The 27,480-nt window shown below is 43.2% G+C and overlaps 2 protein-coding genes across 3 annotated transcripts; one reads left to right on the top strand and one right to left on the bottom strand.

Annotated features, from left to right (window-relative positions):
• Positions 1-181: 181 nt before the first annotated feature.
• Positions 182-27,480, top strand: Pli (E3 ubiquitin-protein ligase pellino). Of its 2 annotated transcripts, XM_070281228.1 has the most exons (10): positions 182-541; positions 1,186-1,320; positions 22,389-22,481; positions 24,338-24,569; positions 24,941-25,132; positions 25,198-25,386; positions 25,455-25,553; positions 25,615-25,768; positions 25,841-26,018; positions 26,093-27,480. In XM_070281228.1, exons 2-10 carry the CDS (start codon positions 1,310-1,312, stop codon positions 26,217-26,219), a joined length of 1,275 nt encoding a protein of 424 aa, XP_070137329.1. In that variant the 5' UTR covers positions 182-541; positions 1,186-1,309; the 3' UTR covers positions 26,220-27,480. The 2 variants fall into 2 exon arrangements, with proteins under 2 accessions (XP_070137329.1, XP_043068103.2); XM_043212168.2 differs by lacking the exon at positions 182-541 and having other exon boundaries at positions 1,169-1,320.
• LOC108121950 (sideroflexin-1-3-like) lies at positions 9,140-10,321 on the bottom strand. The gene has a single exon (XM_043212169.1). It carries the CDS (start codon positions 10,228-10,230, stop codon positions 9,268-9,270), a length of 963 nt encoding a protein of 320 aa, XP_043068104.1. The 5' UTR covers positions 10,231-10,321; the 3' UTR covers positions 9,140-9,267.

Below are 27,480 nucleotides of genomic sequence, written 5' to 3'. Positions count from 1 at the left end.
GGTTAACCGATTAAACAGATGATATTTCTGTCCACCAGTGCTGCCAATTCTTAAAAAAAATAGCTATAAATTTAGCTTGTTTCTGACTTTTAAGTCAGACCGTTGAGGTTTTATGTGTGAATACCAGAAATCAGTGCGACCACCATTAGGTAGACAGGGTAGGGTATCAAAACATCAATATCTCTCAAAAAAAAAGTAGAGGGCGCGCGGTATAGACGGCCGCTCTGTCACGGATTACCCTATACTTCAACAATCGTTTCTCTCACGGCGTTTAATCTGGAATTTAATCAACAATTCATAAATCGAAATAATCTTGGCTTGAACGGCGGTACTGCTTAGCGACTCGTTATTTTTCAAGAAAACGAAGCTGAGAACGAGACGCGCGCGAGATGCGGAAAAGCCAAACGCTGCGGCTTTGTTTATGTGTGTAGAAAATAACACAAGAGAAAGAATCCCTTTGAATTCGTGTTGATGAGCAGCCAGTGCATCAAGGGCTATAGAAAAATCCAACGCAGGTTGCTGAATAAATCGCATCCCGGAGGTAAATCGGTGGCCGAGTGTGTATATCGCTACAGAGCGTGTGTGTTTACCAAGAAAATGGAGAGCAAAAAAAATGGCTAGGGAATAAATAATATAAAGTGCATTCATATTGCGTGCTAATCTCCGCTGTTTTCCGCTCGGTGCAGAAACGTGAATAATTACGGCGAAAGCGGATCAATAAAGTGATTTTTCAGCCAACTGCAGCCAAAGGCACTTAACTAAAAACTAAAAATAAGCCTTACAATACCGTTGCGTTGGCGTAGCAGCAAGGAAAATTAAGGGGAAAAGGGGCAAAGAAAATATAAATGGGGAAAAATAATGGAATGGAAAGCAGCGTCAGAACGATCTTTCATGCGCATGATTAACCCGTCTGCAATGTGAAATATAAATAAAGTTTTATGTACATGAACCATTTGAGCCTTCTCGACCTGTCTGCCGTCTCGTTCCAACTTGTTTGTTGTTTTCTTGGCCGCTTTGTTTCCCAATTGGACTCCTGCTGCGCTGCCAACGCCGACATGCTAAATATTCTTACCGCTTCTAGGACATAAATCTGTTATTCTGTTATAACCAAAATAAAGAAATTTTGTCTCAAACAAGTGCATAATATTAAATAAATATCAATTCTTCTTAAAATTAATTTTAAAGGTTTAACGAAAAGATCGCCAAAATTAATTTCCGTCGCATTAAAATCTTTACATCAAAACTGGATTATAACAGATCCGTTGATATTGGCACTCAGCAGGAAAACAACTCGGGAGTAACCAACAAAATGGTGAAACGGTAAGATAATTCACAATTCTATATCTAATATACATCATCTCTATCAGTCAGATCCCTCCTGATACGATATCGGTGTCATTAACCCATTTTATAACCAATTAGCGACCATTTCCGTCACAGACTGTTACTGTTTATTGTCGTGTGCTGGCATATAGAATCAGGATTTGCGATGCATTTGTTGGGTCTACCTTCTGGGTGGGTCTATTGAACTTCAAAACTTTAGACTGGCTGACTGATAAACATTCACACAGCGCCATATCGTTCAAAAATATAACGCAATTTATAATTGTGTTCCTTGTGTGTTTTTTTCGGTTAATCGCTTCTACGTCGCAATGCAAGATAGCAGATTCTATTTTCGTGCGCATTTTGTCACTGCCGCTGGAAGACTCGCGACCCCTGCTCCCTGCTTAGCCCATTATGGAGCTCCTCCAACCACAACCAACCCCCAGCTGAGAAAAACACCCCTCTGGTGCAGCAGCCACCACCGCACCACCGAACATTTCCTATAAATTTCATGTGCGTTGTGCCCCAAACAGGAAGGAAAAAATAACAAGGATATGCGGCAGAAACGCTTTCAATGTTGAGTTAGGATTTGTAAATACTCTTGGTTTCCATATACATATCTATTTTAAACTAGAACTTTGTCACAGCTTATCTCAAAAACACCCTTATTTAAAGGAATTCAAGTATCCCTTTTTCCAGTTGGATTACCAGATGAATAGTTTCAGATACTGGTTCAGATACTTTTTGTATTTTCCTCAAGTGAAGTTCCTGAGTAGAAAGCCCTTCAAGTATGTTACCAAAACTGCCAGAGAATGAGAATACCCCTTCGAAAGGGGCCTAAAGGATAAGCCATAACATCATTGAAATGACAGCCAAATAGAAAAGCGGTATTCGTTTCAACGCATGCGCCCTGACGTCACGACTGCAGGAAACGAAAACAACAACAAAAATAAAAAACAAAGTCCATCCAAGTGAAGTTTTGCTCTGCAATTTGATTTTCTACAGAGTTTCCATCTATAGGGGCCTCAAAAATAGCCAGATTCTACAAAACAGTAAAGGAAATAAAAATAGTTGCGGTTTTATTTTAAAAATTTATTTTTCAAATTTAAACTTTATACATATTTATGTTATAAAACTGAATAAATATTATTATTATATTATTATTATTATTATTATTATTATTATTATTATTATTATTATTACTATTAAAACTTTTTTTTCAAGTAAGGATCACCTTATTAAAATTTGTATTAACTGTAAATTGCATACGTTGCATTTTGTATTCCTATCCCTCGCGTATCTGGCATCTCGCTTGTTTTAATTTTAGACTAGACTTGCTTCTAACAATTTTTTCCATTACTTTGTCGCTTTGTTTTTCGTGTTCTTCTGGCCTTTTCCTTGCATTCGCTGTTTGTTGTTGTTGTTGTTTTTGTTGCTGCACTCAAAAGCAGGTTCTTCTTGTTGCATATTTTACAGTTGTATTAGTTTGTTGATGTTTTTCTACCTTTATATGGTTGTTGTTGTTGTTCGATTTTTTGGTTTGTTGTCGCCCTCGCTCCCCCCCTTTCAGAATCTTTTTCTGGATTTCTCTCGTATTTCTCCTATTTTGTGGCGATATTTATCGGCCCACAATACCTTATCGAGGCTATCTCGCTCGCACTCTTATACTTCCTGCCTCCTAGTGTCTGTCTGTCTTTTTTTTTATTATTTTTACCTGAAGTCCGCGACCTGTTCAACTTGTTGTTGTTGTTCTTTTTGGGTTCTATATAATACTCTTGTTGTTTTTGTTGTTATTGTTATTATTGAGGTTCTGGCGATCGTCTGGCAGGGATTTATGTACAAATCCACAGCCTTCATGCATATGCCTGCCTTTGCCGGGCCTGTGTTTATTAAATTCTCAGCGTACACACCGGAGATCGTTTAAATAGCATTCCAGGGCGTGGTCAGGAATATCCATCCGAATACTTAAGAGTAACAACAGCAGCCCTCTTCAAAAGACATATGGAGGACCTATGGAGATTTTCACAAAAAATCTGAAAGTATCTTCAACTGCCTGAGATACATGAATATTGCTATTCCTTCAACCTTGCTTGTTTTTTCCTGCACAGCGGCCGTTTGCCTTCTGGTTGGGAATTTATTTGTCCGCCTCCGAGTATGAGTATATGAGTGTATGCAGTATGAGTATATAAGTGTGTGAATAATTCGCTTCCTTGTGTTCTTCTGGATGGGCCCCCAGTCTCTTTCTCTCACTTCCCCCATACATACACATGCTGTTGTGTTTATTCGTTTTTGGCGATTAAAATTAAAATTTAATTCCGCTGTTCTGGCTGGCTCTGTTTGTTCTTGTCTCTGCCGCCGGCACAGGGCTCTGGCTCCGGCTCTGGTTCTGTCTCTTCTCTTTCATTGAGCTTGGCTTTGTTTTATGACTTCCTAGTTGCTGTCCCATTTAAACTCCCCCTTTGGAAACACAGCCTATTGCTGGTGTTTGTTTGCTTACGTTGCTTATTTGTGTTAAGTGCAAATTTATTAATGGAAATCGCACAGCATACCAACTTTCGGAGCAAAACTTTGTCTGAATCACAATCTCAGATAGGTGTACTCGCTCGCTCATCCACACAATGAGCATAATTAGCTCTCATTATTCATGCTCATGACTCGAACGAATGGGTATGGTAGGGCTGTTTTTGGTCAAGGGTTAAAATTTTACATAAAATATTTTATCTAAAAGATTCAAAAATATCTTTACATACAATTGTATCTTGTATCTTGGTTTTTTTTCATTTTTAAATTAGGATATTTTAGTTCTTAATTATACCATTGTTTTTATCATCTTAATTTGGATTAATTTTTAAGTATCTTTTCATACTATTGTATCTGGATTTTTATGGTTATGGTTTTTAAAATAGGATATTTTCGTTCTTAATTAGACCATTTAAAAAAGAGAATATTATTGGGTGTTATAAGTTATTTTTATCATCATAAAGCAGCTTATTTTATAGACAGTTTTATTCTTTGAATAATTTACAATGTGTTGTTGAAAATTGCTTATCATTTTCACTAATTTTTAAGCTTTTTTTGTCAAACTCTGGCGGTCTTCCTGTTCAACCTTGACAGTTCACTAACTGAAACTTTAATAAACTGAAATTAAAATTTCAAACTGAATAATGGACTTCCCTGCCGCTCTCTCCGTCACTTTCACTCTTGTTTTTTTGCTGAAAAGCTGTCTGTCGGAGGCGGATTAGGGAGCTGCCACTCTGAGGCAACATTTTAAGTTCTGCTACATTTTGAATTTTCTGCTCTTGCTGCTGCATTTTGCAGTTGCCCTTGCTTATCATTTCACTTTTGTTTGAGCTTTGTGTCTGACAGATACTAAGTGCAGCGATAAGAGACCCCAGGGAAGGGAAGGGTATAGCTGATAAGGGGCAGCCAGAAAAATATCTGATTAGTTGAATGCAGCTGACGCCGCCACAAAAATAACAGAAAAAAAAACAAACTATAATCAGGCAAGCAAATACACGTGACCTGGATTTCTAAAGCAAGCCTTAATTAGGAGCGCATTTTGTGGCCATGTGTGTTTTTCTCTGATAAGCGCACTGGCGGAAAATGTCAAGCGTAGAATCCAAACAAACCACATGGGATGGGCCTGGGCCTGAATGGATAAATAAACTAAATAAAAATAAAATAACTTTTCGTACTAATCACGAGTGGCAGGCCTGCCGGCTGCTCTGTCTGAGCTCTTTGCATCAAGTCCAGTCTGATTCGGAACACAAAGAGGCGCCCATCGGTATCAACAACCTCACCGAGGTCCCCCAGCTCATCATCGGAGTAACTCCCTTTCCCCCGACATGGCCTATTTGCAGACCGAAAACGAAAACGGATTCAACTGTAATATTTACTGCTGACCGAGCCGAGGGGGGGCGTTGATCTCAAGGTTCGGGGAGTGCTGGGGGGTGTTTATGTTTTAATTGAAATGAACTTTCAGGGAAGCCATAAAGTATCCTTGAACATATAGTAGCTATAATTCAAGAGAATATGCCTTGAAGGCTTCTCAAATCAAATTTCATTGCCTGAAGGCGTCGTCGGGTTCAAAGTTCATGATGCTTATCGATGCGCACATCTGTCGGTTGGACAGAGAGAGAAAGATGGCATGTCGTGCATTGGCATTTGAACTCAAAGTGTCAGAAGCACGAAATCGTTTGAGATTACCCGAAAACGGGAGGCAGAGTTTGATGCTCCCGGCTGGTGGTGACCCACATAAGGAAAAGGAACGCCTCCCTGTCTCTGTCAGCTCCTCCTGACGGCCTGGTCGAGTGAAAGTTTCTCTGGTTGCTGCTCGCTGGTTGCTGGCCAAGTAATTTACAAACAATTTACGACAAATTTGCATTGGGCCTGTTGAAATTTTCGGGCTGTGGTGTGAAAAATATGAAAGTGAAAATGAAAATGAAAATTGCCTAATGAACGCGTTTAACTCTGATTTGGATGTGTGAAGTTGATGGGAAAAGTTTGGTGAGCGATGGCAGTGAGGCGTGACTGTCGAGAGAGACTTGTGGTGGCTGTGACATGGACACCATTCCCCCATTGGTACCTCCGTTGCTTTGTCCAGTTCCAGCACTGTCGCCATGCCCAGTTGTATCCTGTATGGGCAGGATATGCGTGTCGCTGAGTTGCAGCTGCAGTGCAAAAACTAGCCACACATCCTGGGGCGACAAAAATGAAACATTGTTTAAAAAAACACAAAAAAAAAGTGGCGACATTGTCACTTGAATTGGCCAGGAGGAAGTCAAGGGTGAACGACCAGGAGGGTACGTATAGTAGGGAAGATCCTTAGGGGTGTAATTGCAAGAATACCTCCATAAATTTTAAATATTTTAAACTTTAAAGTAGCAAACTTGTGATGGATAGTTTATATTCTAGGTAGGATATACCCCTCTGTAGAAGTAATGGGTAGCAAAGATACACATTTCCATACCCCTCTCTTGGGGCCTTTGTATATGATTTGACCTTAATTCCCTGGCACATTGCACTTTAAATGCAACTGCTCCTTTAAGCGCATTTTGAACTTTGTTTGCTGGGCTTCTGGCCTCCTCCCGTGGCAGCTTTTCTTCTTTGTTTTGTCGGCCATTTCCGATTTGTTGTGTGAAGACGTTGAACGAGAAGCTGGGCTAAGCCCGCCTGCCAGCCTGCCCGTTGAAAGATGATGGTGGGCTGCTGCTGGTGCTGGCTTCAAGTGGACAGGAGAATACAGAACCGAGAGAGACCGAGACTCAGACTGAGACTGAGGGGCTGGCTGGAACAGAGAGCCACATCCTTTGTCTGCAAGTTGGCTTAGTTCGAGTTTCCTCGCACAATAAGCCCGCAGGAAAGTGAGCGTGTGCCAGACTGTGTTTGCCACAAAGGATAGAGGATATTGCTCCCCCGTCACCAGTACACATCAGTGTACCAGTGTGTGTGCCTGCACTTAGGTCATTGGCTTGCCACCAAGCTGCTGTTCCGGCCATCTCATCCATTTTCCTCCGCATTCCAACTCATACCTCCTCTCCCCGGAACATGAAACTTTTCCTCAATATAAATTTTTACTTAAAATTTGTCTTTTCTTTCTTTTGCAGGTAAGTTTTTCGGCCAGAAAACTTTTGCGAAATCCAAAAACGTTTTTAAGGCAATTGGAAACATTTTTTGCTGCTAAGCTGCTGCTGCCCCCACACTGACATCCCCACTTGACTTTGGCCAAGACCTGGAGGTGGATTGGATTGGCTTGGCATGGCTTTGATACTTTATTTATTTGAGGCTTTATTTCAGTGTGTGGTTTTGTGGACTCATTTGAAATAATTACACGGCCCGGCTCAAGACCCAAAACCACCGAACAATTGATTTCCCACACGCGGAGACACACAATTTGCAAAAATCACAAAGACCAGAAATGGGAAATTCCTTAGTTATTGTTGGGCTCCACATAAATATGTATCTTAGTTAACAGCTGAAAATCGCGTGGGCTGGAGTTTCAAGATTCAGCGAAAGAGTGGCTAAAATGGCAATGGGGCTTGTTAGCCTTGTTAGCTCCTGCTTAGGCGTTGGCTGGTACAGTTACGGACCTTGTGGGCTGGCGAATCCGTTCTCAGAACTCTCATCGGTACCGACTTTAATTGGCAGAAATTAACTCAAAGTATAGCATTTCAGAAGTATTATAACAGCTTCCCACAAACGAAAAATGCCTAAGAATAAGCCGGTAACTGCCTTCGTAGAAGTTATTAGTCAAAATGGTTATTATTTGTAATTAAAATGGCTCTTGATCTAGTTCAGACCTCTGAAAGATGAACTCTTCTTTAAATAATAAACTAAAACCATAAAAATTAAACCTAATCCTTAATCTTCATTAGTGGTTTGGGCTACGGAGCAACTAAAAGTAGTTTGGCAAAGCCCCTAGAGGGCTCTTGGGACGAGTTACTTTATCTACATGCAGTCTGGCCCACCCAAAGCCCCACATTCTTGTCTAACAGCCATAGTGCCACACAGATTAACTTGGCCATGTTGCACATAGCCGTTCTGCCATTTCCCGGAGCGGCCTGAGCCCATTTCGCGACCCAATTAAACTGTTTACTTGCATAATTTCCACGTTAGTTGGTGCGTAATTGCATTAGTTGGAGTGTTAATAGACCATGTATTTGCGTGTGCAATTTTCAAATAGCAAAACCAACTGAAATTGATGAACAAACTGCCGCGATTACTCCACGATGATGATCGTGGTGGTTAAGGGGCGCGCCTTCGTTTCAGTTTTCTATAGTTTGGCTCTTGGGTGTGGAACTATGTGTATGTAGGTCTGGCTGGCACTTTGATTTGTAACTGCAATTGCAGTTCGCAGCTTGCAGTTCGCAGATACATTCTTGGCACACAATTGTGGCATTTATTGGGTGTTATTGTTGTGGTTGTGCGCTGTTGACCCACATTTCTGCCAATATGTTGCGCAGTTTATGCTGCTAACCAGACAGCAACTGGAACAGGGATACAACTACCCACAAGCTTGGATGGAAAAGTTACTCCAGAGGTGTCATTATGAATAAGTCATACGTGAAACCATGAAAGCACTTAGAACTATCACATTTTAAATAAATTAAAGGAAGTTTATACTAAAACTGACTAACTCTAGTTTAAAAGTAATTGCTTTTATCAGTCATGTCCCCATCTAACCGCAAAAATAATGCAAATCCAAGAACAACAATCCCCATTCTGCTGATAAGCCCTATTTTGGTTCTCAAGAAGGGAACTGGGAGCTGCCAGCCAAGAGGCGGTCGTGACTTCGAGCTCGTTGGCCCAAAAAGTGGAGAACCACTTCACAAATTGGAATATTAAATCAGAATGAGATTGCTGGCAGAACAGCATAAAATTAAGATAATAGCATCTTGATAAACTTAATGGCAGGTCAATGTTTTCGCTGCAGAAACTTATCTTCTGCAAAACAAGTCCATTCTGGACCAGTTACCTGAATGGACGATAAGATAAGCAGGGATTTGTAGAGATCTCCCTGGGATTAAGGATTTCTTTGAGTTCAGAGATCAAAGATAGGTTTACCTGCCTCTTTGTAATCTAATATCTGTGCCAGTTTACCTGACACACTTTCAAGATATTCCACAACACCTGTTCGATGACATCAACTGAACACTTTGAATCATACTTTCAAGCATTAATTGCCAGGTATTTGCCGGGCACTTTATGATTCCTCTCCTTGGCGATGCGATGCAGCGGAGATGGAGGCCACACCCCCTTCGACATCTGCTGGCAATTAAGGCACAACACCGTGAAATTACAACAATTAACCAACAGATTGTTGGGGCAGATCATGGCAAAATGGAAATGTATTAAATCCGAGTAGAAATAACAGGCGATTTTGAGAGTAAACGTCAGGGAAAGCCTCTCCACTCCACTCCACTCCATATAGAAAACAAAGGCAGTCTAGAGTCCCTTGTTGTACCAAACGGTGGGCAAGTCGGGGCGCTGCTTCTTGATGCTGTCCCGCACCTCCGGCTCCAAGCTATCCACCGGAATGCCGAAGCGTTGCGGGAACAGAGCACAGCCAGCTGGGGTCGAGAAGATCAGGATGGAGCCGATGATCAGCACCTGGAGTGGAGCAGACAACTTGGAGTCTTTGGCCAGAATACCTCGGCGCTCCAGGCTATTCATCAGCACCGGAGTTAGAGTCATTGTGGGCACCGCCATGGCCACGCGACTCATCACGACGGTGAAGATGCCAATGGCGGCCGCCTTCTTGGACTTTCCCAGCTCCTTGTTCTTCTCGTCCAGCAACGACACTCCCTCGATCAGCTCCTGACTTCGCATTACGGGGATGTTGATGCCGTTGCCGGCGGCCACTGCCACAAACGGGACCAGTCGGCTGAGAAGCGGGTTCATGTTCCTCACCGCCCGGTTCATGGACAGGGCCGTGCCCAGAGCTCCTCCGGTCGCGAGGCAGTAGGAGATGCCCAGCTGCGGGTAGCTGATCGAAGAGGCGCCCGATCGGTTGGAAAAGTTCACGATGGCGTTGAAGGTCTGGTTGAACCACTGCCAGAAGACCACCGCCTTGGTACTCTTGTAGAAAATCAACATGCATCCAGTGATGATGGTGTTCACGGGCATCTGCGAGGACATCCGCCCGACGATGATTTGCTTCTCGCCCGTGTCCGGGTGGAAGGCGGAGTCGTACAGGTACTTGGCCTGCCACACATCGTCAATGGTCTTGCATTCGGGCACATCCTTGCCGTCCCTGTACCGGGTCACGATGTCCCGGGCCCTGTCCAGCTCCTCAGCGGTGGCTAGGATGTTCAGGGGGTTGCAGAGCAGGAAAAAGTGCTGGAACCTTCCCCAGTAGGTCGACTGGTCGAACTTTGGCTTGTCGATATCAACTCGAGGAAGACCCATTTGACGGAAGAAAGTCTACAGTTTAGATTTGATTCCAAACATACGTAATTTTTAAGTGTCATGGAAGCTAGAGTTATGATAGAGAAATGAGTATCTGATCAGTATTTCTAGAGAGAGTCTGAGGTCAGTTATCGAGGGCAGATACTGCATAGGCTTAGTATAGAACTTAATCTTTATGCTTCCACCGGCAAATACAAGCTGTTGTCCCTGAAGAGCTCAACGCTCTAGTGCTCAACAATTCCATTGAATCTATAAATATAAATTCTTAGAGATAATGCCTACAATGATTGGTTTTTGCTGGCAGTACTACCCACTACAGATAGCCACTTCAAGGGTATGCAAACATGGTGGCACTTTTTCCTCTTCTCTAATGAAGCTGAAGATCAGCAATTGTTTGCCCGCAAAGTCCAAACAGATTAAATCATCGCATCGCTGAGCAAAAAGTGCAAGAAAGAAAATGAAAACTCGCTGGCATCGCAAACTGTTGCTGAATGCGTCACAGATGCAAGTAAAACTGGTTCGACTGGGATGGGGGACTAGGGGGCTGTGCTCCATCGATGAGGCAATGTGGCAATGTCGCTGACCAGCTTTTCTTTTTGCACCTTTGCCGTGCAACTCGAACTGGAAAGTGAGTATGCTCGGCCTTTGTCTTGAGTCGCGTCTGCCTTTGCACTGATTATGGCAATTGCAATTGCAACTGTCACTGCAAACAATGCGAAATAAAGAGCGCCATAAAAAGTCAAAGAAAATAAAAGCCCCGACGCAATAGTCATAGCCAAACAAAAGTAATGAAAAGACATGAGCACTGTGATGCACTCCCCCAGTACTGTGGGTTCTAGATATAAGATTATTAATATTTTCTTATGAAATACATAACATTCATCATTCAAATAACCCAAGACATGATGACTCTTTTGCTCATTCTGCTTATAGTGACACATTTCAAGAGAATCTTCTTGAATCACATGCCTCTAACTCTATAGATAGAATATCTGTATTTACAGGGTATCTATCTATTCGTTAATCTGAGAGACTGGGCCCTCCTTTGAGGTTGTTTTTCCTGCTGCTGCTGTCTGTCTGTCATTGTCGCCTTGAGACGACATCGTCTGGTGCGTCTTTTGGGTTCAGCGTCTGATTATTGACGAAGCCGGCGGTTGTCACAGAGCTGTTGACATGCCTGCTGCCTGAAGTACTCCTCCTCCTGCTCCTCCAACGGCTCCCCTGCCTGCCCACCATATCCATAAATCCCAGGCTGCGTCAAGGTGCTCGTTGTGTGTGCACTGCACTTGTCAACGCAATTTGTGGTTTTGTTTCTATCTCTCCGCTTCACTCCGCTGGTGGGATGTGGCATGGAAGCAGCTCTTGCTATTGCTCTTGCCCCTGCTGGCTACTCATAGGCATGTATATGCATATGTATAGTGTGTGTGGCCACTGGCCATCGAACATCGTACAACCGGACCTGGCCATATGGGGCATACAGCATTTGCATTAAAAATCCATGAGAAATTGATTTTTTTGTTCGCTTTCGTGCGCCGATTGCGGCTACGGCTGCTGCAATTAAATAAAAATTATCTGCACGCTTTGGCGATTTGAGAATTCATTGAACAAATATCAAGATATGGCAACTGGGGTGGGGTGGTGCCTATAATAGTGGTGGGAATATATGGGATTGCACTTCGGATATATGGCAGTTTTATCAAAGCGCGATAAATTTTTGTTCATTATAATAATGACTTTGATTCATCGCCGAGGCGATAACTATGTGGGTGCTTTAGCTAGAGAAGTATCTCTAGATACTGGAATAAAGATTTAAATTCTACACACACCCATAATAGCTTGCAAACTCAAACAAGATTCTTAAAGACCCTATTACCATTACCACTGTGGGAGATAATTCGGCCAAACCCGTCGGCCTTGGCTCTGAATGTGCGAAGGTCAACACCGTAAATTACTAGAAAACAAGTCACTTTTTAGCGGCACTGGTGTTTCTCTTTCGAACTTCCGTTGATAAGATCCTACGTGTTGGGTTTGCAACGGAAACGGAATAGAAACCCCGCTAGAAACTATTTTATGACTGCAGTACTTTCGAAAAAATAAATATAAATACAAGTCAGAGCCATAAAAGTTTTGCGTCAATATCCGTTCCAAATAACTTGAAGAGCTTGAGCCAAAAAACTAAAATTGAAAGTGCGCCATGGTAGCAGTCTACTAATGGGGTCTTTTTCCTGCTTTCCAAAGCCACACTCACACACTAGCTGGGTATTCTGATGGATAACCTTTGGGCACTCACTCAACGTAATCGAATCGACAAATTCTTGGCATTTCGTAAATCATTTCGGAGTTTAGGGAGGTGGGTCGGCCACCACCCCCTTGGAAACTAGAACGGAACTGAGGACTGAGAACTGAGCGTTTGTTGCATTAGCAAAATTGAAATGCCAACAAAAGCAACAAAGGAACCACACACACACATGAGTGTACTGTGTATGCTAAACAAGGGCATCGCCACTCGGAATGGGGTCGTGGTCGAGCCACATCACAAAAATAAGGCCAAAGGGGAGTGAGCAGCTCAGCTCAGCCCACCGCTTCCCAACAATTAAATTTCCGAGCTGCTGCTGCTGCTGCCCTTTGACATTCGCATGGGAGGCTGTCTTGCCATTAACCCTAGAACTCCATGATTAACGGTTCTGACAGCTCAAAGACCATTTCTCAAAAGTTGCAAAAATCCAGGTCTCTGGAGTTAAGATGTCGGAATAATTATTTAGTCGATCAGTCGGATCGACAGCTAACATGGTGGCGTTTACTGCGAGCCTTAAATCCCCCGACATGTTGGCAGAAATAAGCCAGCTTACAGGCTCGGTCGGAGCCACAGAAACCAGAGCCGCCAGTCTGAGAGGCAAGAAACCAGACGACAAATGCCACAGAACACGTAATGATGATAAACGCGGGATGCAAGAAGTGGCCTGGAGGAGGAGGGCGGTGGCAGGCTAAGAGGGGAGGCCTGTTCCTTAACCCATGCGGCTGGGGGCTCGGTGACATAATCGGCACAGTTGGCCTGGCAACAACTGTTTTGCCAACGCTGGTTGTTACAGAATAGGCGGCGGCAGCTCCTCGGCACTTGATATTAAAATAAACACATATACTTGTGTATTCCCGCGACTAGGGCCAACTGCGTATGCCTGTGTTTGCGGACTTCCGATGACGAATGTTACATTTTCTCAATCTACCAGAGAACCGGAGAAAATGGTAGAGTAGAGTAGAGTCGCCTGGCAACAATTTCCAATTAATTATTTGCATATCGCTTACAAGTTCCTTTACGAGGCATTAGTTACAGCGTTTCTTGGTAAAGCGTCCATGATACCCATAATTGGAATAGCTCCGACAATGATTCAGTCAACTGGCCATCAAGGTAAAAGGGCCACCTTTCCCGGGCCACTGGTTGGGTAATCCCTGTGTATCCTTGTACACCTATTATGGCTGTTACCCGACCCACTCACTACCAATCAATATTCACGCGCACACCAGGTATTCTCCTTCGATTGAGTTGGCTGGAATTGTGGAGATTTGAGGTCGTACCGTGTCTGACCCAAAACTGCACGTTTTCCGTACCGTTATTTGTTATTTGGTCTGTGACCTTTGGCATCTGATAGGCAGGATAGGCGGGCATAGGCATTTCAGTTGATTGACATAATACATTTGAAATCGTAGGATTTCCTCGGAAAGATATCGATTATGGCCAAATGTCAATCGCAGGGTGGTAAATGTCAATGAACCGATAAGTCTGTAAGTGGGGCTTGGGACCAGCCTTGGCCAGCTTATGGCTTCATTTCAATTTTGGCATTAATTGGTGAATGTGCATTGTGGCTCTCACTGGGCACCGGTTGCTGTTGCATTTTCATAGTTTCCCCCGAAGGCAGTAGTGGCCATCAACAGGCAGCTGCCATCTCTGCCACTCACTTGCTCTCACCGGCACTGCAAGAAATTGGGTATTCAAAGAATTCTGGAATAAATGGCCTTTAAATGGAAATTTTTCCAGGTGTGGTGGCACCTCCTCCTTGTCTTCCTCCTCAACCCTACAATTCTCCTCCCTCTCATGCTCGAGTGAGTCGATTGTGTCTGCGTTTTGGCCATGCAGATTGTGGCTGCCTGGAACTTTTTCAATGCATAATCAACAACAACAACATCGGCTATAGCTACAACATTTCCAGCTACGTGACGAATTACGTGCAAAATTGCTACCCAACAGCCAACATGGCCAAGTGTGGCCCGTGGCCCGTTGCTCGTTGCTCGTTGCCCTTTGTGCAGCTGCTGCTGGCTCATACATACATATACCCCTCTTTTTTTCTGGTTCCTGACTCAAAAGACTCTGTTTCTAATGCGCAAAAAAAAAACCGATTCCCTTTGAGTTGGAAGCGTTGAGCTCGTCACCGTCCCGCCACTTCAAGTGTCACGTACATCATGGCCAAAATTTTATTGATTCGCCAACCATCTATCTAGCTGTTGCTTTTATTTCTCATGCTCTCACTCCTATGTAGGTTCTGACTTTACGCACTACGTTTCGCATACAGAGGAGCATAATTTTAAAATCAAATTGCAATTTTCGTGGCTGCCAGAAGAAAGATCCAAGCCGGCCGGTCGTCCGAGGAAGGTTCCTCCTCTGGACGACTGGATGACTGGATGTTGCGGTTGTGGATGTTGCGCTTGCAGGTGAAATTGTGTGCAGCCGTAACATATTATTAAATTGCCTTGATTATGGCCAGTGAGCCAGTGCTCAGAGCGCTTTCGGGCTTCAGACCACGGTCAGTTGACTTGGGCGAGAGCATCCAGAAGAGAGAAAAAAAAAATAAAAACCAATTTTCAACCTCAACCGCTGGAGTATTTCCTGTCGTGCCGCGTTCTTCGTAGCCACTACCACTACCACCACTTCCACTGGCTGGCAATTAAATTGTGTAAACATGGCTGACTGAGCCGAACCAAACGGAGAGCTGAATCGACTGTCAGAGTGGCAGACGTTTGATCATAAATCTTCGAGTGCTGCCAAAAATAGAGTCATTCTTTATTCCAGGGGATCCCATCCAATCCAAATGGAATGGACTCGTTGATACGTTTCGATTCAATCGAATGGATGGATGCATGGCTGGCTGGCTGGTCTAGCTCATGCCGATAAAGACCAAAAATAACCAACTGCCACACACAGGCAGACAACAAAGGGAGGTACTGCACTCTAAAGAAAATGCAATACTATTTATAGGAAGCCGATCTAGTAATACTCTCCGGGGGCAACTCAGGAGTTCATAAAAGTGCCGGCCTTAGAGGTGATTGATATCCAGGGTGAATAAAATGCTAAAGAAGAGGGCCTGCATTCCTCGCAAGTTTAGTGCTTGGCTCGGGTCTTTAAAATATTTCTGAAATAAAATAAAAATCTCTAACGACTTGAACTTTAGACTGATGGGGTGTGCCGACAGGATGGTAATTAGTTATCACTATTTTTGTTATCACAACTATATCCGATGGTATTCCCCATCTAAGCCCTTATACCCAGTGCTGTTGGCCAAGCTCTCCTTCCTTCATTTGTGGCATTACCTTATCGGCACTACTTAGTCTGTAATCCCACAAAGTAAGGGTATAAAAAGGTCTTTGCCGCTCTAATGATTGATCTACGATTAGTTGAGCAAATGGAGGTTCTGTTTTTTTCGGAGTTGGGGAATGGGGTTTCGGGTAGGAACCGAATCGAACCGAAGCACTTATATGGGTCAATAGTCTGGCGATCGCAGGAACTTCGATTGATAATGGCTTGTCAGATAATTGTTGTTCCAGTTTTTCCAATTTACTGAAAATCAGGGGATAGATGTCTTGGTGTTTCTCTAACTAACCCAACCTGACGATGTGTTTTTATATTTATTATGTTAGTGGTTTCTCCTTTTGTTTTTAGTACATATGTTTATTGTGTCGTAACGTCTTTAGTCACGCACCTTGTGTCGACAATTTTAATAACTTTTTCTTCATAGTTGGGTCTTTGTTTTCTCACTTTTCTTCAGGTCTTGCAATGTAACGCCTCGGATGGCTGTTCACTTGCCCAAATTATGTCACTTTTTGTTTAAATGTTTATTTAAAGAGCGCCAAAAAGTTTCAATTTCCGTTTGCTCATTAGGCCGGGCGTGCTGTTGGTTTTTTGGCCCGAACAGGAGAATGAGGGCCGGCGGGGAAGGCCTACATAATTAAGCGCTTTCCGACCAACTACGGGCAGCTAGGCGAACCGCCTACACCCGGCTGTAGAAATAGCTTAATGCCTCATCAAGCTAGCTGCGATTTTGGTTCGCATTTTGGACTGCAAATGCAAATACCCTGGAATCTAGAGACGGTCGGGTATGCTACAAAATATAGATACTCATAACTACCTTAAATATATAAGGTATTTCCAATGTTTATTATATTTTTTGAGTAATTTATAGCCGAAACTACTTTCCATCCTATTCGAACTCGAACTCCAACCCGTTTTCTCTTAGCGGCTGATTTATTCCTCTCGTCTATTATTTTTTTTTTTTTGGGTGCTAATGAGTTTAACAACCCGTGGCTATATTTGACGAGAAATTTGAATTGAAAATGGCTTTTTGGTTATGTACAGGGAATACCGAGTCAATGCATTAGTCAGAGTCCGAGGGTGAATCAACTCGAGATTCTTTTTCTAAAAAAAAATGTCAGAAAGTGTATTTCACAAGAGGGGTTTTGCTATCAAAACATGAACTTGTTATCGTCTTTTGATAATCGAAACCAAATAGCTTTGAAGACTAAATGACATCATAAATGTGAAATAATTCAATTTTTGCAGCATATGCATTACTTCACACCATTTGAGGGGGAAATTAATTAAAAGCCATCGTTAGAGAACTAGTTGCTGGAGAGAATGGTTCATAATGGCCTGATATTGGAACCCTCTCACTCGTTCTGTCGGCTTACCCGGCTAAGCTTGTCATTAGTTTCATAATCACGCATACAGGCGCGAAATGCTAGAAACGCTGGAAATGCTGGAAAGAAGTCGTGCCCAGCTCAACCCAGCACTTGGCATTTGTTTATAAAAATTGCTGAAAGCAACGACAGTACGATAAAGCTATGGTGCCATTCCCGATGACGTTAAGTAATAAAAAAAAAACTGATAAATTAGCATATTCATGCTTTCATTAACCGCCTCGCTCGCATCTAAGATGACAAACTGCAGACCATGATGGGGCAGCATTGTGGTTTTTATTAAAACTGCTGTGCATCTCTACTTGAGCTCTAATATAGCTCTTGGCCCGATACAATGCTCCAAATTAGAGCCAAAGCCAGCCAGACAACTTGGCTGCGAAAATAGAAACACTCCACGAATGAAAAGCGAAACTATTAGCACGGAAATGGGTTGCCACAGTCCCCATCTGCTGTGGGTCCTAGTGCCTTTTATTTTTAGCCATAAAGGAGGAGGAATGAGGCACGAACTGCGGCTCAGCCAAAAGCCAAAAAACGAAAACTGTCAGGCGGCTTTGTAAAAGCCATAAACCTAGGAACCTAATGGTTCACCCAGACAATGATCAAAGAGTTGCAGAGATACTCTTCCTAGTCCATTAAAAAGTAAAAATAAAAGGGGATTATTAGAGGAATTGGTGGGTAATATGTGGAAGTCTTTGAGAGAAAATCTTATAGAGATAAGTAATTTATTTATAAACTCTGGGCGACAAATATCTGAGAGATATCTCGCCACAAACCGCATCTCGCACCGAAACTCTTTTGAGAAACGTGCTCAAGAGCAGCTCAGACTCTTGGCAAGTAAACTAAATATGCTTTTTGCCGTCTGTTTGTTTGTTTAAATTTAGCCAGCCAGCTAGTGGTGTAGTGTCAGTGCAAATTTGTTTGCCAAAAAGCAGCTGGAAAAAGCCCGGCCAATGGTAAGGAAAGCAAACCAAACCAAAAGCAAAAATATTGTTAGCGACGTGCCGCTGCATAGGCAAACAAAAAGTGGCAAGATCAGGGAGCAGACCAAGCTGCCATTGTTCGGTTTGGACAAATGTTTTCTTAAAAAAAATAATACAAAATTACAAAAAAAAAAAAACTAAACCGAACAAGCTTTAAATGAAATTTCTGGCGATTATGTAACGAGCTGAGAAAGCTATCTTTGTCGCGGCTTCTCAACTGGCCAACTACAAAGAAAAGTTGTTAAGAAACTGACAGGCAGCGGGAGCGGCAGCAATTTGCATAAACGGAATTAGTGGCTGGCTGCTAACAAGGCCTAAACCCCAAAGCCCAGAGCCCAGCCCAGACCCACAAACTCTTTGACCCTGTCACTCGTCGATTGCAATACCTCAGAGTTGTGTGTTTCGGTTTTGCAACTCAGACTCAGTCTCGTGGATTATTTCGCGATCAAGAATACAGAGTGTATGTGTATCTTTGAGGTTTAATTCCCTTACTTTGCTGCTTTTTTTTGTGCTTCTGGTATGCTTCTTTGATGTTCTCTTCTGGCCATGTTCTTTCTGCTTAAATTTCGCTGGCAAAACGAGTTTTTTTTCGTGGATGGCTTTTCAAGTTGTCTCAATGAGAGTTTCATTCTTGAAATGCAAACAGCTGTGTGGCGGCCGAGACATGTGCACAGATACAGATACATTCCCTGAGAGAGCAGCAGATACAGATACACAGCATATGAATGGGCATGGGAAGCATGAGAAGAGCCGAGTGTCTTCGCCCATCAGCTAACCCAAGCACAAACCGCAAATTTAACCATAAAATATGGTAACGAAACACCTGCTCTTACCTGACATATACCTGAGGAGAGGTGTAGGGGCACACAACAAAAAAGTGTCGTCTGTCTTCCCCTCTCCCACTCCCCTGAAGGCCCTGTTCTGGCCATTGTTACCCCTCTTGTTTATTGTTTAATCTGCCATTGCACTCTGCTGGTCTTTGCATTTATTTGGCATGGCAGGGACAAGGGGCAACACTGCAGTTTTGGATCAAATTTCAAAATTGCAGAAACAAACAAGCAGTGGGAACTGTCCACCAACTCCTCCTTCTGGTGCGTTCTGGTGGCGTTCAAATATATTTCTTTGCTGTCGCCGCATGTAAATAGAGAGCCAGGCTGCCACAAACTCGAAAGATTTATGAAAGTTATAAATATAGTGGGCTATATATGTACGATGCCACAGAAACTGGAGCAAACAAAGAAGAAGAAGCCCTAGCTGCAGCTGCCATTTTCAGAATTTCATCGAAAAGTTTACCCGTAGAAGTGTTATTTTTAAAATTTGGTCGTTGTGCCACACAACCTTTGTGGGATGTGGATCATCATCATCATAATTTCATATATTTTTAGCTTTCTTAAAGGTTGGTAGTAAGAATCTTAAAACTCATTGAAGAGGTTAAGATGGCCCCTCGGCTGACCTTTCAACTCTTGCCACCGCCCCCGCCTTGGTTAAACTCAATTAGAGGTGCAGCGAGACGCTAAAAGCTTTGTGAGACCCCATTTAGCAACAGACCCCCAGCACTCAGGTGGGGCTGCCGTCGGACTAATCAAATGAATGCAATGAATACCTCGCTTACTTACGTGTAATAATCAAATTAATTTGCATAAGCCACTGCTGCGGCGACCCCGTGACATTAAACCGCCGCGGAGAACCAGCGATGGCCTACGATGGTCAGAGCGGATGCCCTGATTTCGGAGCCCGACTCTACTAGCTGATGGAGTCCTGCTGCAGTTTGTGGCATGCAATCAGGCGGGTACGGCCAGGGACATGTTTGCCCTTTGTGTTAGTTTGAAAATTTATTGTAATGCGATTGTGTCGGTTGGTTGTGGGTCTCGTTCTGGTTGAGGTTCTGGTCTGGTCTGGCCTGCCATGCCATGCACGGAAAATCGATGCTTTGCGAGCATTGTCATGCAACGACGAGGTGGTAGTTGGTGGCCTATAATGAAATACTCTTCTATACAGCAAGCCTGTGTGCTTCTGCCTCTGCCTCTGGCTGGGCCCTCACAAATACCAGCTCCCTAAACCCAAACACACAGACACGAAAATTGATTTCCCTAAACAACAGACGGCAACAGCAAAAGTACAAAGCCGGCTACACCACAGCCCCAAATACAAACACAAACAGAAACACCAACAGAACCGAGAACCATGCCATCAAAGATATCGTATCTCATGGATGCCCCTTTTAGTATCTGTATCTCTGCCACCCCCGTCGATTTGGAAGTACAACGTATATTTTTTATAGCGCAGAATGTTTCCCATTTTTCGCCAGCTTTTTTTTCTGGTTTTCAGCTGTAATGTGCCTGGGCCTGGGCCTGGGTTAGTTTCAAAATTGAAATGTATGCAAATAGTGGCATGCTGCTGCCTTTGAAAATCGATAAATTCTTGGATGGTAGTAGGGTCTGATGGGGGCAGGGGGAAATGAGAACATGGAACAGCTGATTGCATGTGAAATAGTCACGCAGAGAGTGGTGTGCTGATGGTGGTGGTGGAAGCCCTCGAAATTGTTTCCAATTTTTTGTCGTTTCCAAATAATCAAGATTTATGCGATTTGCTAATGAATTCTTGGCCCAGCCCGCTTGGGAATAATTTAAGCTTTCGAACCAGAACTGTTTCAATTGGGATGTTGAGTAACATGATGGCCTTAGCTTAGGGATTGCCTGCATATTGTGTAAATATTTACTCTGATATGCTTTTTGATCGCATCTCGATCTCATCATTGTTTGCCTGTTAATTGAATTTAATTCAGGCGGCAGTCAAATGACAAACACTGGGGGTTGTGCCCGACAAACTTATATTATTATTAATCAGGCTAGTCTTAATCAATTTAACCCAGTTTATGTTACGTCGCAGTTGATGCTGGGTAGGTGGTCTCTTTGTCTAATTAAGGATGTGCGTTGCACAATATAACCTTACATTGTCACTAATTGGTAGGCATAATTACAAGAGAATCTCATTGTCACATCACTGTCCAAGATCCATCTTAATTCAGAGCTTTAACTTTGTGTTATTCAACATTAATGACTGGTTGGACTATCAGGACCTGCACATGTGCTCGTCCTTGTTTATAGCCATTGACAGGACTGTACATCTGCTCAGATATGTCTGTACATATCTAAACAAAGTTGCAGCGCTAATTTGAAGCCTGCAAACAGACAGAGCGACAAGGACGGATAATGAGGAGGGGTGAGCCTTTCGCCTTTTGCCTTTTCACCTTGCACGCGCCCAGAGTTACACCCACCCACCCATCCATCCAGCCAGCCAGCCTGCTTTTGTGGGCTGAAATTCTGTCTGCGCTGCACAATTTCAAGTGCCAGAGCACCCCAGACCCGCCCCTCTCAGAGTCGGTGGCAGAGCCACGCAACCATCGCACCGAAAGGGGAGCAAGTTTAAATGCAACGAGCAAAAATCAATGCAGCCCCCTTTCTAGGCCCCTCTACCCAGTGAGAAGTACATTTTAAAAATCCATTTGCCATGTGTATGTACGGGTGGGCGTGAACCGGCGCCAAGCTGGTTTATTAGATTGCCGTAAATACGTTTATGATGTACCCGAAATTCCCAACAACCAGCCAAGATGCAATAAAAATGAGATCAGGTCTGCCTCGTCATCCATGCTAATGGGGGAATCTCTATATTGACGATGAAGGAGCAACTAATTTGCAAAATAATTATCTCTATAATTACGCGATTACCTACAAGTTGTGCCTATCAAGGGGGCCTGGTAACTGGAGGCGACACTGCTAGGGCTTTGGGCCAAGAACCTTCGGAGCCAGAGACCGGGCGGAGCCATCTCCCGCTCACTTCCTCATTTGAAATTCTAGAAAGCCAAGAAAGCCATGCAAAAGTTGCAGAATAATACGAGAGTGTCTGCAGAAAGAAAAGGGCGAAATAGAGATGTTGAAAATGAGCAATTTCTTTGGCATTTACTTTGAAATTGTTTTGCTTTAGCTTCTGGAAAGTCTTTTCCACTTGCAAGTAGAAAACTTGGAAGTTTCCTTTATTGTTTTCCATCTCTTGCATAACATAATGGGCCAACTGCAGCAGTTTTCATTCAGGCGATTATTTCTTTGTCCAAATTACCGAAAAAAGAGTAGCGAAAATAAAACTATAACCATATGCTGGATGAGAAAGCATCTACATTAAATATTTAATTCTCATTCTACCCATTTTCACTTACAGCACCGACGGCACAGAGTCCCCCATACTGGCCGAGGACGGAGGCGACGGGCACGACAAACCGCGATTGCGCTATGGAGAACTGGTGATACTCGGGTAAGTCCATCTAATACTCACACTCGAGTACATCACAAATACTCGAAAAATAATTGCTTGTCAAGATTTCTCGAAATTAAATGGAGGATAGAGGAGTCAAGTAGCCAATCAAAGATAAGATACTCTGACCATTTGGGCAAGGTTAGTAACTAAATGGGGATGTTCTATGAATATTGGCCTACCTGGCCATCCACCAAAACCAGTTACATTTTACCAACAACACATTCCAATCGGAATCTATTAGAGCCCATCGCCGATTCATAAATTAGGATTCACTGCACTTTTATGGGGATCTTCAATCGATGCGGCACACCTTACCTTTCCGAGCCGCTCTGCATCGCTCCGTCCGAGTCTAGCCATAAAGCCAATCAGTCAAAAGCAGCTATACGTCGGTTCGGCTACAGGAGTTTAAATGCTGGCTCTCAGTAAACCCGGTCCGACACATAAATTTGATCCACGCAGCGGTCTAGCCGGCCGCCGCTGTCTGAGATTGATGGTCTTGGCCGGATGCCGGGACGGATGATTGTAAATCTCGATGCTCGTCGTCCGAGCAAAGCGCTTGACACTGTGCCGGCTGACGCTTTGGATCTGACTCACCCGTCCCTCCAAAATCGGAGTCACAGCCTCCAGACTTGAGTCATTACCTGAAAGCATTCAGAACTGGAACTGCATTTTCTGCCTTTATGGCCCAGTTGTTGTTGGCGTTTGTTATCTTAACACTTTTTAATTGCCCATAGGACAAAGGCCCTGCCTCGCAAAGGGAGAGAAATATTAAAGGGAGCTGAGAGCAGCAGCGAGCCTACAAAGATCCCCATCAATATCCCATTTATCATGACTACGATGTGCTGGTAGCCCCACCTCCGAAAGCAACATGTGGTGGTCACTCCATAGTGGCTGCTTTCAGTTAGTGATATATGATAGACAAGCACATGATGATTGCCGAACGACATGGATGACAAGAAGCCAGCCAGTCAGCCAGACTCGTACAAACACTTAAATTGTTGTCAGCCAAATCTCAATCGCTTAATTGTTGTCATCAAAATAAGACATTACCAATTAACGAGCTCGAAGAGCACCGCGAATTTGGTCGGCTATCCAAATGAGGGCCTGAATAAATCAAAAGCATGACGGGCAGCTCACTAAAAGTTACAAAAATAAGTCTCAGCACGATGGGGAGGAGGGTCAAAATGTCATTATAAACATGGATTGGGATGTATCATTTTATTGGACATGTCCCGGACTTCGATTCTGGGAACTTTACATCACGAACGGATAACATTCGGTTCTGATGGTTGCTTTGAAAGAAAATAAAGTTGTGAGGGAATTTTGAAATCTTGTTTTTATGACTTGGCTGGAAGAATGAGGGATCGATCTTTTCAGAAATCATGTTGAGGAATTTTATAGTTTAGTGAGGTTTATAAAGAAATTATCAGACACCTCTTTGGGCTAAAGTATGTGTTCTCTTTCCTATAAATATTTATTTACACAAGACCCATCCACTATTGACTCTATAACTTTTCCATTTACTGATTCCTAAAGGTAATTACACATTTTATGGTCTAGCTAATGTAGCAAAAAGACAGAAATATATAGCCGAGAAGGGAAACAAAGGCCAGCACACTATTCTTTTGAGTTATTATTGGCCATTATCTGGGGGGAGTGGGAGTGGGAGGCAGGGAGAGAGGCCACTAATTGCGTAAACACATCGACAGGGCAGAACTTGACCTATAAAGTCCATCTAAATTATGTGTATTTGTTGGGGCAACGTAATCTCGCTTGCCCCCATTTCGAACTAAAGCTTATCGCCATAGCCGACATCTCGTTACATGAGTATCTGTATCTCTGAATCGTTGCAGCTACAATGGTTACTTGCCACAGGGCGATCGCGGACGACGACGCTCCAAATTTGTGCTCCACAAGCGGACGGAGGCGAGCGGCGTGAAGCGCTCCAAGCACTACATTGTCCAATCGCCCCAGACCTCGAAGGCCATACTGGATGCCAATCAGCATTCAATCTCGTACACGCTCTCACGCAGCCAGGCGGTAATCGTCGAGTACAAGGAGGACACGGAAACGGACATGTTTCAGGTGAGAAGAGAGTGCATAGTTTCTTTGCCACATAATCCTCCAGAGGCCAGGCTGGCCAACTGACTTTGATGAATGTCCCAGAGCTAATTAAAGCTTCGTCAAGGTCCTTAATAGTGGCCACTCCATCAGAAGGTCACAAGTCATAGCCATGCAGACAAAACGACATTTAATATTGGGTATGGCCTCCGCCTGGCAACCAAGGTATCGTTTCCCTATTGCCCTCGAGTGTAATGCCAATATCGCATGATTGGACATTTATTTGTGGAGTGACAAATTGCAGATACCTGTGCCGTCAGGCTGCCAGATAGTAGACTAATCAGTAATCATCACTGTTGCCCCGACACTAATAGCACTATGATATAAATTTGCAGGTGGGACGCTCCTCGGAGTCACCGATTGATTTCGTCGTAATGGACACACTGCCCGGTGATAAGAAGGACGCCAAGGTGATGCAGAGCACGATTTCTCGCTTCGCCTGCCGCATTCTGGTCAACCGCTGTGAGCCCGCCAAGGCGAGAATATTCGCCGCAGGCTTTGATTCGAGCAGAAACATATTCCTTGGGGTAAGTAGTCTTTCATCTGAAATCTCCAGCTGATTCTAATGAGCTTCGAACTTGACTTTGCACAGGAGAAGGCCACCAAATGGCAGGACAACGTGGAAATCGACGGCCTGACCACCAACGGCGTGCTGATTATGCATCCCAAAGGATCCTTCTGTGGCGGCAGTGCCAAGTGTGGCCTTTGGCGCGAGTGCTCCGTGGGCGGCGACGTCTTCAGCCTCCGCGAGTCGCGTTCGGCACAGCAAAAGGGCCAGCCGGTGAGTAATTTAATTATCCAGCCCAGGCATTCAGAATTTCATTAATCTTGCGGGTATCTCTCTTTCAGATCTATGATGAATGCAACATATTGCAGGACGGCACACTAATTGATCTCTGCGGCGCAACTCTGCTCTGGCGTTCCGCCGAGGGCTTGCAACACTCTCCGGTGAGTAGTTCTTGAGACATCACCCAGTAAACCCAATGACTAACCTCTTGTACAATTACAGACCAAACACGATTTGGAAAAACTTATCGATGCCATCAATGCTGGTCGCCCACAGTGCCCGGTGGGCCTGAACACACTGGTCATACCACGAAAAGTTAACATTAGCGATCAGGTGAACCAACCTTATGTGTACTTAAACTGCGGTCATGTCCAAGGTGAGTGGTTGTAACTTTGTCCTTTGTCCCCAGTGACGAAAACTTTAATTGCGATTTTATTTGCTTGTGCAGGACATCACGACTGGGGCCAGGACGAGAACACTGGCGCACGCCGCTGTCCCATGTGCCTGGAACTGGGTCCAGTGGTGACCTTGTGCATGGGCCTGGAACCGGCCTTCTATGTGGACGTGGGCGCCCCAACGTTTGCGTTCAATCCATGCGGACACATGGCGACTGAGAAAACTGTCAAGTGAGCAAATGAAACCCCACATGAAATCCTAAAGATTGATTCTATTAATTGTGTATTTTTGTTGCATCTTTCAGATACTGGGCTAATGTTGAGATACCACACGGTACCAACGGATTTCAGGCTGTCTGTCCGTTCTGTGCGACGCCGTTGGATGGCGCGACCGGCTACATTAAATTAATTTTCCAGGATAATTTAGATTAAATATAAATATAAATGATAAACAATTGTATTTACGTCTATATATAGTCTTGTAGTAATTGAACGATGTCCAAGTTTGAAGCAGGCATTAAAACTAGGCTTTATTTATTATCATTAATTAATATTTAACAAGAAACCAGAAAACGGAAACAATTTCTGAAACAAACTGAATTAAACAAAGAAAGGAAAACAAATGATACCCAAGCGAAGGCAAACCAGTTGTATGTCTCTGTGCGCTTAAGTTTTGCAAATTTAATTACCGCTACGTAACTGCTTCATTATGTTTAGCAAATCAATGCAATTAATTATGAGAAAATGATCCCGTTCCCGTCTCTTTGAGCGCTTGCATGTTAAAGTTTCGTGTTCGGTTTCCTTTACTGTTTAATGTAAAAATTATTTTGAACCAATTAATGCAAGCGATCGCGAACCAACGCAACAGCACACATAAACAGCGAAAATGATATGAAAATTGCCTAACTGTAAGAGTTACAACCGAATGTATGTAAATCGCCGATATATATTTATAGCCCCGACTGGCAAACAGCATAAATTGTGTATAATTGTGTAAAAACCAACCAGATCGAAAGTGTAATCGTTAAACCTAATTATTCGCAATCTTGCAACCGCCCCAAACATTGTTACGGGTGATAGGCAATCGACCCATAAACAGCAGCAGCAACATTTACGTATTTCTCACCAAATCTAGAGCTTACATATAGAAAGATCGATGGGGAGAGACCCCGCCCCAACACAATTAAAGGCCGCATTGCAACTTCAGAAAAATAAACACATGGTAAAGCATTATTCTAAATAACAATAACAACATAAATTAAACAAAAACAACAAATCGTGTGAAGAACATGTACAGTTTCCAAACTCTGTCAACAAATACGTATTAACGCGAATGTTCATTGATTCGAACGCATTTAGTACGGCCCATAACAGCATCATACGTATATCTAGATCTACTATATGCTTAGGTTTAAATATATCTACAGCGATATGTCTATGTTGATATTCATTTTCTGCCCCCAAATCGCATTATGCATTACAATGTTAGTTAATCTTACATCTTATTTTTATTATACTATACCTTACGATTATTTGTATTATTATTTTGTATGCATTAAACACGTTTGTGTGTTCATTGAATGTTGCACAGTCGTGTGTTAACAAATCACAACATTGCGAAACAAAAACAAACAAAATAGTTTATAATAAATACAAAATGTAAAATAAAAACTTTCTAGCAATACACATAAAA

The sequence above is a fragment of the Drosophila bipectinata genome, chromosome 3R (assembly GCF_030179905.1).
Source record: "Drosophila bipectinata strain 14024-0381.07 chromosome 3R, DbipHiC1v2, whole genome shotgun sequence".
NCBI lineage: Eukaryota > Metazoa > Arthropoda > Insecta > Diptera > Drosophilidae > Drosophila > Drosophila bipectinata.
Note: the sequence above shows the minus strand (reverse complement) of the source record. Positions and strands in the feature narration are given on the sequence as shown.

Excerpts from the sequence above, each read along its gene's own strand:
- Pli (XM_070281228.1), top strand. Across the intron at positions 22,482-24,337 it reads GGAGAACTGGTGATACTCGG|CTACAATGGTTACTTGCCAC; the intron begins GTAAGTCCATCT and ends GAATCGTTGCAG. Across the intron at positions 25,554-25,614 it reads AGGGCTTGCAACACTCTCCG|ACCAAACACGATTTGGAAAA; the intron begins GTGAGTAGTTCT and ends GTACAATTACAG.
- LOC108121950 (XM_043212169.1), bottom strand. The coding sequence starts at position 10,230 with ATGGGTCTTCCTCGAGTTGATATCGACAAGCCAAAGTTCGACCAGTCG.